General features: G+C 43.3%; 3 protein-coding genes across 3 annotated transcripts; all 3 read right to left on the bottom strand.

Moving 5' to 3' along the window:
* Positions 1-1,603: 1,603 nt before the first annotated feature.
* On the bottom strand, positions 1,604-3,115 carry PHALS_00812 (amino acid auxin permease family; the record flags this gene model as incomplete). Its single annotated transcript, XM_024730550.1, has 1 exon — positions 1,604-3,115. The coding sequence occupies one exon, from the start codon at positions 3,113-3,115 to the stop codon at positions 1,604-1,606; it is 1,512 nt and encodes a 503-aa protein (XP_024580816.1).
* A 30-nt stretch (positions 3,116-3,145) lies between these two features.
* Positions 3,146-5,287, bottom strand: PHALS_15259 (uncharacterized protein). Its single transcript, XM_036407604.1, has one exon. It carries the CDS (start codon positions 4,856-4,858, stop codon positions 4,637-4,639), a length of 222 nt encoding a protein of 73 aa, XP_036263292.1. The 5' UTR covers positions 4,859-5,287; the 3' UTR covers positions 3,146-4,636.
* On the bottom strand, positions 5,287-9,051 carry PHALS_00811 (Molecular chaperone (DnaJ superfamily); the record flags this gene model as incomplete). The annotated part of the gene is made up of 1 exon (XM_024730548.1): positions 5,287-9,051. The coding sequence occupies one exon, from the start codon at positions 9,049-9,051 to the stop codon at positions 5,287-5,289; it is 3,765 nt and encodes a 1,254-aa protein (XP_024580814.1).
* Between the last annotated feature and the right edge of the window lie 5,224 nt (positions 9,052-14,275).

Below are 14,275 nucleotides of genomic sequence, written 5' to 3'. Positions count from 1 at the left end.
CACGTCGCCCTGTAGTGGGAAACCGCATATTCATATCGCCACCACCTGCAGCCAAAATAACGCCAGTATTGACGGCGTAGTTTCCGAATTGGCTACCAATTTTTGTCACAGCGCGTTCATGCGCACGCCCCTGCACTTTTGTGATCACCAAATCTGTTAATCTGTCATCTTCAAGATATCGAGCTTCGATAAACACTGAGTGAAAACGGTTAATGGAACTCTTGAGCCATTTCACCACTGAAACACGAGTTGCTACGACAGCTTCCACGTTTTCTTCACCATCTTCGATCCTTCTTTTGAATTCTGCAATCGCTTTTTCCAGTTGTGATGCAGTCACTTTTCCATCACTGTAACCATTTGGTGCTGCGTTAAACGAGAACACTGCCTCGGTGCTCATGGCCTTGTCGCCGTTTCCTCTCCCACTTCTCTGGGATGAGTTGATTGATGGATGAGTGTATCATCCACCCCTCCTAGCCGTAAAGTGGGCTTGAGAGTACCCCTAGACATCCTTAGAAACAGCGATGATGCATATATTTAGAGTAAGCGATGATATACATGTAGGTAATCTCAAACCCATTTTTGGGCTATATAATTTTATATAGTACTATATAGTACTATATAAACAGCAAAGATGTACTATGTACTATATAGTGCGATGATGTAATATAGATTTATAAAGTACATCATATAGTATATTATCGCACTATATAGTGCGGTAATAGCGATGATGTACTATGTATTATATACTACTGTATGTACTTTTTATGTGTATAGTACTATATGTTTTATATAGTATATAGTATGTGTATATAAAGCAAAATATATATATAATATATATATATAATGTACTATGTACAGTATAGCATGTACTTCTTACTATATAGTATGTACTATATATATATGTACTATATAGTACATATAGAAAGCAATGATGTACTATGTACTATATATTACTATATAGTACAGAACGTTACATAGCGATGATGTACTATGTACTATAAAATACTATATTACCATATAATGATGATGTACTATGTACTATATAATACTATAGTAGCGATGATGTACTATGTACTGTGTACTATATAATACAATATAGTGTTATATAGAAAGCGATGATGTACTACGTACAACACTACGTACAATATAGTACGATAGAAAGCGATGATGTACTACGTACTATATTGTACATAGTACATCATTGCTTTCTATATAGTACAATATAGTACGTAATACATCATCGCTTTCGTACAACACTACATACAATATAGTACTATATTGTACTATATTGTACGTAGTGTTGTACGTAGTACATCATCGCTTTCTATATGGTACATCATCGCTATTACCTGCATGTAACGTTCCTCTCTTGGTCGATTCTATTTTCTGTTAAGATCGTCGATACTCGTGGCCGAGAGCGAGACATATCGTGGGCTCAATAAGTCGCTTTTTGCGCAAATTAACGATGACAAGAAGAAACAAATGACATTACGTAAACGCGACATAAGCTGTATAATAGACCACGACGAACTAGTCCTCAAGCATTTAAAACTTCATAAATTTTGATTTTTTTCTTAACAAATGAGGATTACACTTTTTATAACTATTGTGCTTCGCTCCTGACGTAGTATGGATCATCTTGAAATTCCACAGAGCAGTATGGAAAATTTGGCGCGTCACTGTTGCGGCTGGGACTAAAAAGGTTTTGTCCTGAAGAAATCATGACGTAGATACCAGCAATGGAGCAAACGAGAGCAATTGTTACACACATGAACTTTTCCCATATCGGAATCTTGTTCCAAAAGATTTTCATGTAGAAAACAAGCGGTGCTAATAAACTGGATAGTGTAATAAATGAAGCACCAGTAAAGTCAACAAGATCGAGGAAATGGTCACGTAGCAAAAGGGAAGCAACGACCAACGTGATGATTAGTACAATTCGTAACCCAATATATCGCACAACATTGGCGCCACCTGTATACTCGGACATGTCTTCTTCTGCAACCATTCTATTATATCCAGACAAACGACTCGAGCGTGGACGACTGGAGCCTCGTTGACTTGATATTGGACGCTGTGAACCATGGTGTCGATTGCTTTCTAGATCGCCAGGAGTTGGTGCGTTAAGATACGACGACTTTTCTTCACCTTCGATGTGCAATGACTCGACCTTATGCATGCCCAAGATCATTCGTTCAAACATGTAAAACGCTGGATGAAGCATAGTTGTAAAGGCGACAGACAAATGCATTTGCATGAACAAGAATGCCATGACAATGGCACCACGATCTGCAACAAAGTGTAAAGCCGTAAAAGCGAGTGGATCCGACGTGTTGACAACTGAAAAGAGCAAATTCCCTGACATTTGACATCCACCCGAAACATATCCAGTAATAGCAACAGCAAAGAAGAAAGCTGAGGCAATTCCGAGACTGACGATGATGATCCGAGGCATGCGCTCAGGCTGTGAATGCTGACGTTGAAGATCTGGAATTACAGTCGCAGCAGCGTATGCGAGGGATAAATTACCAAATGTATTGATAACCTGATGGGTTGTCACGGCAGCAGGAGGCGGGGATGGATGTCCTTTCATTTCCGTTACTAGAATCGATAGTCCGATAATATCGGCGACGATCGTGCCAAGACAGCCAGCTATCGCCATTCCTGTGCTCTCTTTCATAGTCGGAATGAGAGCTACTGGAATAATTGTAGCAGCCATGAAAATAATCCATACTGACTGACTAAAGCAGTCTGGAAATAACACGTCGAGAAGAGTACTACCGAGAACAAGAAAAGCACAAGGGAGTAAGAGACACACACCCATTTGAGAGACAAGTACTACTAAACGGCCCCATGTACCCGCGACCCAATCTCCAAGGTCACTGTACGTCTTGACAGTCGAAGGTGCCACAAGAAAAACTTTAGATAACACCACTGATGCGTAAATATTAGCAAACGCCATGAATAGCAATGCAATCGTTGCAAAGACCCATCCAGCACGAGCAAAATTTGCTGGCATTCCTAGTGAACCAATTCCACAGACACAACAGAAGATATTTAACGCAGCCTTGGCATCTTCAGACGTAAAGAGTGCGGTTGAAGCTCGAGGGGGCATTAGGATTGATTGTTACCCCTTTCTATGGTAAATTTGTTAATGAGCTGTTGCGATTGAAACGGAACTGATCCTGTGCCTGCTGACACTTGAAGAAATGACAAGTTTCTTGCTTTTTCTCTCGACCTCCAATGTATTGAAGGTGATTCTTCCCATCCTCTTAGTATTTCATCAAGAAATCCGGTTTTCAATTATTGTTACAAACCATATTGAGCAAAATCCACCATTTATGCAGATAAGCAGATGTCGAATATAGTTAGAAAAGATTCACCGAGAAAGTTACGAGAATATTAGAATGACGAGTCTCTCGTCAGCATAAAGACACATTTAGCTGCACCGAAATACTACTGTCTAGGGTGGTTTAGATATCCCACTTGTCTTCCGAGGTTCCTTAAAATTATTCAACAGTCGGCAGGGAAGATGTAGACCAAAATGAAATCCACGTCTACCGTGGCTTCGGATACAGTACGATGTGATAGAGGATGAGCATGCTAGATCAAAGAGATTTGACATATCGGAAGGCATATGTACGACGAGTGAAAATTTCAGATTTTACATCCAGAAACATTATTTGATGACGTGAATGAGGTACAGGGTGAGGTCCACTTGTTTACAGAGGCATGCCGTCCATGAGTTCTTAGGTTACGATTTTACAAAGACAATTCGTCCTGCAGATTACAGAAATACAGAAGTAAACAAGTGGATGCCTTTGTGCTTGTGTGCGGCAATTTTCTACTTAAAACGAATAGTCAGCTTTTAGATGGATTGTTCAGATGTACTGATTCTTGTGTTATATAGATCCAGCATTCTTTCAAATCATCTTGTCAAACTTATCTGGCTCCATGTGGTCATCGTCTGCTGTATAAACTGATCTGACCAGCTTGCGCTCGAATTTTGTACAGCTTTTCACTCACTTAGTATCCAGCTCTTTATTTTCGCTCCGAATGTCTATTCTTATCTACTTCATCGAAATAGCGTGGTTTATACCATACCTTGTCCCTTATCGTTTGCTCAATCCTTCAGTTGCTTTTCAAGCAACGTGCACGTCACTTGGTAGATCCACGATAGTCAATGCCATCACACGACAACCAAATGCAGAAGTTTTGGTTACGTTGCCTGGGTGCTGAGATAGTTTTTATTCATTTCGATTTTATATTAAACTTAAGTCACAGGTGGCACCTGCCTCCTCCGTCTGTGGAAGTGATGAATTCTATATTCTATCGCTTCCTGTTGACACCGTTTGACGTCTGTTGTTCTACATTGTAATTTTTTTACAATTGTTCTAATGGCGATGGATGTCTACTTGATTTTTCTAAATTTCGTTATACTTGCACCCGATGATATGATGTATTGACACCTTGTAAACGTGCAATGATTTGGTCGGAGGTTTTGGATTGTCCAGAGCATCCGGCACTGGAAAACCTGTTGAACGCTGTCGTTTGTAGATTCTGCAATAAAATCAACAAATCGTGTAGAGAGGGGAGAAAGAAACGAGGGATTGAATAAAAATGCGAGCGCTTATTATCATTCCGACGTTTCATCGTAGATACCAGCAATTTCTATGCACCAGCATTGTACTTCGATCTTCGCACGAAGTAAAATACCTCTGAGAAACGACAGCTTGTGGATAGCTTTTGGATATTTCCTTCGTACATGAAAAGGCGCTTGGGTGTTTGTGAATTTTTGGCCAAACATATCTGATTTGAGCTTACAACTTGTCGATTGAGTTGACTTCCACCATTTCATAAGATATATGAGGCCGCTGACTTTAAGCACTGCGACAGGTATAGGTAGCTCTGCTGTATGAGTTAAGTGGTAACTCGACCACTTGTGGTGTTTCTGTCGTCGGTAAATGATTTGGTTTTCTTCAGGTACACTCAAACTTTGTCGCTCTTGAGCTTCAGCGAGCTGTCTGGCGAGATCAGTGCAGCACTTCTTGCTGCAAAGTACCCAATATTATTTTTTATGACTAAAGCTTGGAGAGATACGAACAGTTGTGAAGTAAACGTACAGGTACTCGATCAGCTCAAGACGTTGTACGTTCGATAAACCGATATCGAAGTACATTCTATAGTTTCCACCGTATCGTTCAACAAAAATTGACGTTTATAAATTTGTCACTTGCGTTGGACGCCAGAACGAGTTTGATCAAATAGAGCGACATCCCTCATTCATCATGCACAAAAAACAGAAGCCAAACGAAACAACGAAGTGTGTTTACACATATGACGGTGAATACGCTTCCAGTGAGCTCTCTGACAATCACGCGAGCAATATTCAACCATTTTGCACGCACTACAAGCCAAAAGCCTTTTATTGAAATACGGCGGATTGCCACAGCCAGCGCAAAGTGTTTTATCCTTCATGTAACGCAAATGAGACATCTCAAAGTTTAAAGCCTGAGTAGAGCACTTGAGGACGTACACAACTACATCTTGTCCATAGACTTCTCCCTTCATCGGTATAGCGAGCGTCCGTCGATCAATTGACTCCAGTGATGGTGGACGACACCAAAACACAATCAACGAATCGTCCACCTCGGCTCCTTCAATGGCTTTTATGACGTGACAACAAGCGCTCGATTTGGGTGAACAGTGACTCATGCGCAAAGTCCACTTATGACCTATAATTGCTCTCAGTGAAAATACCGTGCTGTTTTTCTTTCCTTCTGTTATTTTAAGGATGCTGGCCAAAAGGTGAAATTTTGACACTGTAAGCTGTTGCAGGTCATTGCTTTGGCTGCATTCAGCACACATCGCTGTGTCGACTTGAGATGCAGTATCCGCCTGAATACAATTCTTGCTTTTATTCTTTTTCTTGCCGTCGCTAACGCCACTATGTCGTGGTTGTCGATGCGCTTGCAGCAAATCAAAGACAAGGTGTTCATCGCAGTCTCGACATGAAACGATCCGCCGCGGACACTTGGCTAATTTGTGGCCAAGCAATTGCGTCGGCTTAATCGAGGTCTTGCAAAACCCGCACTCGAGCATATTCTGCGCCATGACACTTGCAATCACGGAAGACTCCATGTAACCGCTCTTCTTCATGCCGAATCGCAGTGTGTCTTTAGGAGTTTCGATCAACACTCGAGGATAGAAAGCAGGAAAGCGTATAGTTACCGACTCTGCTATTTTTCCTAATTCATGATAAACAACTGCCATAGCATTGTCGGACTTATTTAAGTATAATGCGCCGATCGAATAGTACGCGTCCGGTATAAATCGCTCGTCCGGAGCGTTTGTGTTGACGTACTCTTTGTACACAGACAGCGCAAGATCTAGCATTCCACAACCAATCATTGAGAAAGCACACCAGAAAAGCCAATCTGGTTTCTTGTCTATTGCCAATGCTGCTTCCATCGAATCAATAGCATCTTCAAAGCGTCGGAACGTCAGATAAGCCATACCCAGATAGAAGTGAAACGAAGCTTCATTTGGATGTAACTTCACGCATCGCTTCCAGTGTGATAATGTGTCTTGATCATTCAGCGTTCCCCAACGGCCAATTGCATAAGCTGCGTCGATATCTCTTGGATTAATACGAAAACTCACAGCGGCTTCCTTTACTAGTTTTGACAGGAACTGGGTCGTAATCACTATATTTTTCGATCGTTCCCAGAGTAGATCAGCCTTCTTTAGATCACGTAAAGCGCCTTTGACATCTCCATTTCCAAGCAGCACTTCAGCGTTATGAAAAAGTTTCTCTGACACGACATAGTTACATGCTGTGATGCCTCCATTTTTCGCACGAGCTTGAATCTCAGCTACAATGACAGTAGACGGCGGTCTGCATATGTTATGATTCGTAGAAGACGCGGGATTTGCGGTGTACGAATCCATCATCATTATACGAGCCTTTTCGTCATCCGTATGAACGCTGACGTCGACAGCGGTCTTTGCATCATTTTTATCCTCCAAATACGCGTCGTAAAATTCCTTAAATACGTGCTTACCACGCTGCGAAGTAGTCAAACTGCTTGCAGACATGTCGGCTATCACTCCATCCTCAAACGCCGTGGCGCCTAACTTGTCAAAGTCAGGACTCATTAACAAATTTGCGAGAAGGTTTTGATCAGCTGTAAGAGCAGATTTGCGAACTTGACTCTCATCGCCTTTTCCACCGTGTCCCTGTTTTAAAAGTTGCGCGAGTAGCTGCTGCGCTTCGGGTAGTCCATGCTGTGCTGCGCGTGACGTCCATAAGCGTGCTGCAAAGGCATCAACAGGTATTCCTTTGCCAGTGGAGTAAGCAATCGCAACATTATATTGACCTACAGGGTAGTCGTGCTCTGCTGACCTTAAAAAAAATACAAAAGCTTTTTCCAGATTCGCTTTCACGTTTGTAGCTGAAATTCCGTCACGGTGGCAAACACCAAGTTCATTCTCAGCTTCCGCAACGCCTTGATGCGGAAACACGCGACGCCCTGGAGGTTTGATGAATGGACGCAGCGATGCGGCTCGCTGAAAGCACTCTATCATTTTGTGAGGATCGGGCGTCAAGGGCAAACCTTCTCGTACACGGCTGCTGTACAATACACCAAGACGATACCAAGCCTCAGCAACACCGGCTTCTCCAGCTTTTCGAAGGTTCACAATCCCTTCTTGTACCCACAAATTTAGCGGCAAATTCGATCGACCAGACATTCCGATACTGTCTGTGACCCGGAGAAGGGCATCGGCTGCCACAACGAGACTGGTCAAGCCTTGCTTGTACACGTCAAATTTTTGAGTGCCACGCGTATGTACCTCTATCCAATTTGCGGGCACCGCCTGGTAATTGATCATTGCTACTAACTCAATCTTAGCATTTGGAGATTCATAACCTTTCTTCTTCCTACTCGCCTTATCTTTGATTGATACCTCTTCTCGATCGCATTTTGCTGCTGCAATCGCTGCTTCCACTTTGGCTCTTTCATCCCGCTCCATTTTTTTCTTTTCTTTCTCGTAAGCCACTTTTTCCTCATTGATTTTTGTCTCAAGAGTGCGTCGTCTACTGCGTAAAATTGCATCGTTTGGCTCTAGCTCCAATCCTCGATCACAAATGTCTTTTGCTTCCTCATATTCCTTCATCGCCAGCATTGTTTCAGATAATAATCGATAATACTTGACGTTTTTATAATCATCTGCATCCAAAGCATTCTCAGCGTCTTCCCGCGCGTGTCGAAACATCTGCAGGCGCAAAAAACACGTGGCTCGATTACCATACAATACTGCTTTATTTGGAGCCACTTGAAGGCCCTGAGAGTACGCTTCAATGGCTTCTGTATAATTTCCCTCATTAAAATAGTCGTTGCCAATTAGCTTAAAGTCCATCCACAAAGAATCATATTTATCATCATAAAGATAATTATGCTGTAAAATCTGATCCAAAGACGCTGTAGGAGGCATCACAACTGAATCTTGCGTTAGATCTTGACGTCTTGCCTCAATATTTTCGACCGCTTTCGTATTAATTTGTGCCTCGGCCGCTTGTTTCTTTAAAGGTGAAGATGGCAGCAATTTCATCACGAGCTCGTTAATTTGTTGGCGGATGCTTGAGTTGCACTCGATCATATCAGCAAGTTTCTCAAATGTAGCAATAGCAGCCTCATACTGAGCTAAAGTCATATGACTTTGGTGGGATACTTTGTTTCGGTACGTGAGTGCGCGCTGTACCACGCCTGGTAACTCTGGGTTGATTCCAAAAAACTTCAAATGGCTGTGCCAATGCTGACGAAGATACTTGAGCTGAAACGATATGTCAGTCTGTTGTTCTGGACTCAAATTCGTGAGATCAGGAGTGTTAGTCACTCGTTGAAAAGATTGCCTCGCATCGCTTTGGGCTACGCGCTCCTTTTGAAAAGCCACGAACTTAGCAAGCTCGGGATGTATCATATTCATGACTGCCTGTAGACAACCAGCCGCGATAGCGCTGCTCGCCAGCGTCTCAATTGACGCATCCATCTAATTGCGCAATTCAACCGAATATTTTAAGATTGCCATTTTGTTAATTGGCTATTATTTTTGATTAGTTGCAGATCAAATTATTACTGTTTTGTCCGCATCGTAAGTACGATTATTACACACCATTTATGCGTGATTTACTGCTTACTTGAAATCCGGATGTCGAGTATGATTTTAGACAGCCTATTTAGTAGCAGTATCGCTTGATGCATTGATGCCTTATTTTTCCAGATTATTACTCGGATTGAAGGGAAGAGGAAAATCAAAAAGTGTTTTCTCTGTCAAAGCATAGACTGTTTTTTCTACTTAGGTCATATAATCATTCAGTACACCCAGTTCCCAACGCTCTGTACTTGTACTCGTATTGAAGTCACGTGTTGGACCAATACCACTAAACAGTTCATACGTCGTCTGGAACTGGTACGCCTTGAGGCGTCTCCCTAACGTGTCAATCCAGGGCACTATTGTAAGGACCATTTGACATGAGCCCGGAAATGTTTAATTTAGCGACACCACTAGTTTCCACCAGCTTGACTTCATCACCCTTGACCTCATTGATGCCTATGGGCGCGGCGCAACTGCGCTCTCGCAATTCACAGGTCATCGCTTTCCAGGAGTACCGTTTGCGCTGAGAGCAACAGGATTGGGGAACCTTGCTCCCTTCGAAAGGCATGCACCCTATGGCAAGAGTACTGAAGACTATCAGGCTTGATATGCGCCTGGGCGAGGGAACATGACGTCTACCCTTCTGAACGCCTTACAAGCCGGCTTCAGCAAAGCAGGCACTCGTCTAGTGTGATACATTACGCCCGACTTCACGAAGTGCAAAGCTCGATGCAGATTTCGAGATGATATGCCACCACCTCCAGATCCCGCTGTTTACGGCAATGCTCTCAATGAAACAACTGATACAGCTACCGACCAGCCTTCAACTCACTGCAAGGTTTCCCACCCACCGTGGAGCGTGCTGCGTCGGGTGACCTTGCCTCTTCTACGAAAATTTAAGGCCAAGCGTGCTTCATGTCGCAGGCAGCCAAGGCAACAAAGCAATCATGCCATGGTGGGTCATGAGATGCTAGCTTCGCCTCTGGTGTACTTGCCGACCCACCAATGTTCCGCGTCAAAGTGAACACCCCTTACGCGTTGAGCAGTGCCGGCAGAGGTATACCCCTCTGCGAGTGGCGCTTGTGCCGCACGTCAATCCAAGTCAGTTGTATTATATAAGCAGTAAACCGTATATGATTATTTTTAGCTCAAGTTAGCAGTTATCTATACATATATAAAAAATTCGAACTGCTTCGTAACCAGGCGTCTGATAACGAACCAGACTTTCGGTTCCATTTCTGGTAGGAGCACATAGACGACGTAACTATTAGCGCTCTGAGGCAGAGCTTCCGCGGCGCAAAGAGTACGGCGAGTCCGTTGCACCTGGAAGCACTTGTGGTCAGCCTCAAGACAGGGTCGTGAAAGAATATTATCTTTGCGAGGATGGAATATGAAATTCTTGAGAGCTTATTTTGAGGACATAGACTATCTCAATAGGCTTATGGCGATCACTGATACCGACGAGATTAGAAAAGTGATGATAATTGGGTCGAGGCGATAAACACTCTTCTGGTATAAGCGCGTACCAGCTTTGAAAATGCGCTGGTGAGACATCACAAGCGTGCGTCAGCAGGAGAACAGATAGTCGCAGCCGCGAGGCAGTCGATGTTGAGCGATCAGAACCTTTAGTGCTGGGGCGACGAAGATGTCACCCAGCTGAGATGACCGTGAATCTGATCTTGCACCAAACGGAGCGGTAGCATTTTACGCTCGTGGCCACTGCACTAGGAAGCTGTGTGTGTGAGAATGGGCAATATCGTCTAATTCTTTCGGTGTTCTCAATATCCTAATAGATTCAGGCTAGCGTGTACCTCGGAGCTCTCCTTTTCGAAGTCTCATCATCTGCATTAAGACCAATACTTCTATCTTTATCAAAGTGTATTACAAATTTCTTACTATCGCAGAGTACTGCATTCAGTACAACTGTACCACATATATCAGTGTTAAGTTCTTAAGATTACATTACTTACCCTGGTCCAAACACTAGCTGGTCCAGTGGGCATGCTTAACGCAATGATGATGTGAAACGTCGCATACTTTGTCACAGTGCCTGCCTTGTACTACCTAATCAGTTCATCTACTTTGCGCTTAATTTCGGACACGAGCTTGACACCGATGACTTATCGACCGTTTGATGACTTGGTCGATCAAAACACACCACAAAGTCACAACGGTTATATCTTCGCACAAAGAAAAATATATATGCATATACTTGATCACGCATTCTAAATCAGCATTGGCAACTCCTGCCAGGATTCAAGAGGAGTTGAGCTATCATCTACTTCACCGCATGCAACTTCTATTCCCACTTCAGTCGCACCTGAGTCATTTCGAGCACCGGGCCGCCGCGCATTTTGAAGTTTTTTTTGTAATTGTATTTTTGAACTCTCTAAACTGTCAGCTTGTCGTGCTGCGCGCAATTGCTTAGTCGTGGTATTTGTGCTCTGAGCCCTTGTACATCACCTACAGATTTTTTTTCATTGAACGTTGCTTTAAAATTGGTTTCATGCGAAAAATCTGATTAGCCGGTGCAAAGTCTCGCGACATCTATTGCAAAAGAAGTACTAGTGTAGAGAATGCATTTCGAGGTACCATACGCTTGTGCCCATTTGTGAGCGGAATTTCATGGCTTTCCATCTATTTAAACGAGAAAAGACAAAACGGCCTTGACTTCGGCCAGATTTTAAGCGAAGCAACCACAAATCATGTTAGCATTCTTCAAGTTCGTGACAACGGACACTAAGGCTCAATATCTCTGTGAAAGAAATGTTACTATTATAGCGATATTCAAAGCAGCATATATATGTCGCAGGTATTCGAGCGCTTGATGGGGTGTACAGTGTTAGTTCGAAGTTCCTTTTTCTAGTCAAAAGAAGCGGTAACTGGCAAACTATGACCAGGAGTAAAAAACGCTTATTGCCGCATTGGCGTCAAACTCTACCTCGGATGCGGTAGCGGTGCCATCTCCTCATGGAGGGACAAGGCTTACAACGAGAACGTCTGCATTAACCCTAACTCTTTCAAGAAAACGGATAGCGTCATAATGAATGCGAAGGACCATTATCTTGCTGCAAGGGCCTGATGTCACCACCACGAAGTGGCTCTAAAATTGGTAAGGTGGGTCGGGGCTGACGATACCATTTGACTCTCTAATATCCACCCTGCTAAATTTCACAGAACTTTCGTAAATTCAGCTTTGATGAAATTTAACGCAATATGCCGAGTGAGCGACGCTATCGATGAGAGACAGGATGCTCAAAAAGTACACAACGGTGCCAGTGGCAGGCGAAATACACATGATTATGTTATGAAGGAGAAGGTTCGTTGATTCGTTGACTGTAGTTATTGTTCCTCAATATATCTATTATTAACCGAAGTCGCAAAGACATCAAGCTTTTATAGTCGTAGCAATAGCTGTAAGGTTATATTCTTAGCATTTGACAAAAATGCGAGCACATGCTATATACGTACCGAATCCATACCTCGCTCTTGCTTTTAATGATCCAGTCATTTGCGAAGCGCTTAGTTGAAGGTAAAACATTGTCTTTACCACCACCTGTAGTTAAGTAACCCTTGGCTCTAGTCAAGAGGCTGATTTTGATTTTCTGATAGTGTCTGAAGCCATGCGGTGCGATAGCATAGCTTACAGAGCGCACTCGCAATGTGTCCTATTTCTTGTCTGCACGCACGGCAAGACTCCCGAGGAGAGGAAACACGCCGTCTCAACCAAGAGGGTCCAATAGAACTAGCCGTGAATGGCGTCCCCCGCTGGCCCTTCTCGATAAGCAAGAGATAGCCAAGACTCACGTGGAACGTTTGGTAAGCCAGCGAATGCACCGTATGCAACATATTGTTACCAATATCTGGTAGAGAGAAAGTGATGCCTTTTCTTAAGAAACATTTTATAGTTTGAGGCTATACTTCGGCAAGATTGCCCTCGCGTCTTCGCCGCCTTCGACCTTGTGCTCGATCATTTGTTCTTCCCCGCGGAGAAGGTATAGGGTTGTATATCGCAGCACGCTTCCCACGAGCAAGTGAGTCTGAAATTGTCGAGGCTTCAGGTCCTGTACCTTTCTACCCATGACTCAGGGTTGCCCTTTAACTCCACAAGCTTTGTCACGAGAGATTGCGACACCTGATCGCTTCGACGCTCTACCGGCCCTGGCACAAGAGACACCGGCCAGGTTACACCTGTAATATTACCGTCCGATAGATACACTCTGGGAGCACTATATACAGTCGTCTTATCCCGCCTCAACAGAAATACTCACGGAACACCGCAACAAACAATATATCTTTCCGTCTCACCATGAGACTAATGCCGCTTCTACCTTTCAAGCTCTGCTCGAGACTTAGCAAACAGATTGTCATCAATTTTACATAAGTCCATGCTTTGCATGGAAGGTGACTCTGCTTCGTACCCGCGTCAAAGGGACTTATGTTTCCTGTATTAGGTGGTCGTGACTTGTTAATTTTTTTGCCAGGAGAGAGGTGCGTAGAACCCTTCTCTTCCGAACGACCCATGACTCGTGGCTGATTGCAATGGTTAGGAATCATGTTGCTTCTTTTGAAACGATCAGTCGAAATTTCTTTTGAGTGGCGTTCAATTGAAAACAAGTGAAGCCTAATTTGCTGTCTTTGCAAATGAACGTAGCATGTACAAATCGATTAGCCAATATCCATATCTAAAAGCTAATCGTTACGATAGTTTCACCCCTGTAGCCACGCCACTTCTCCTTAGATACAATCAGCGGTGTCATTTCAACACTACACCTCACCATTGACGCACAAGTGACTTTACCTGAATTCGAATCATTTGGTCGTGATCCCGTTGCTTTTTGCGGATATGATTGAGCATCTTGGTCCAAAGTGGTTACGTAAGCGTGTCAGCAAGCTGAATATTCGTGTCAATGTAGAACGACCTGCCGTATAAAATTTTTAAAATGTTTTGTCTTAATCGTGGTGGCCAGCTTTACTCGCCGAAGCCACAGCACTTGAGATGTCTCCATACCTCAACCTTTCTTGTGTTAGTATCTTTAACCATCGCATGTACACAAGCTATTAGTCATATATTTGGCTTTTTCCGATCTCAAAGCGACTCTGTGGTACTTAAACGTGA

This window comes from Plasmopara halstedii, assembly GCF_900000015.1.
Source record: "Plasmopara halstedii genome assembly, contig: Scaffold_1211, whole genome shotgun sequence".
NCBI lineage: Eukaryota > Oomycota > Peronosporomycetes > Peronosporales > Peronosporaceae > Plasmopara > Plasmopara halstedii.
Note: the sequence above shows the minus strand (reverse complement) of the source record. Positions and strands in the feature narration are given on the sequence as shown.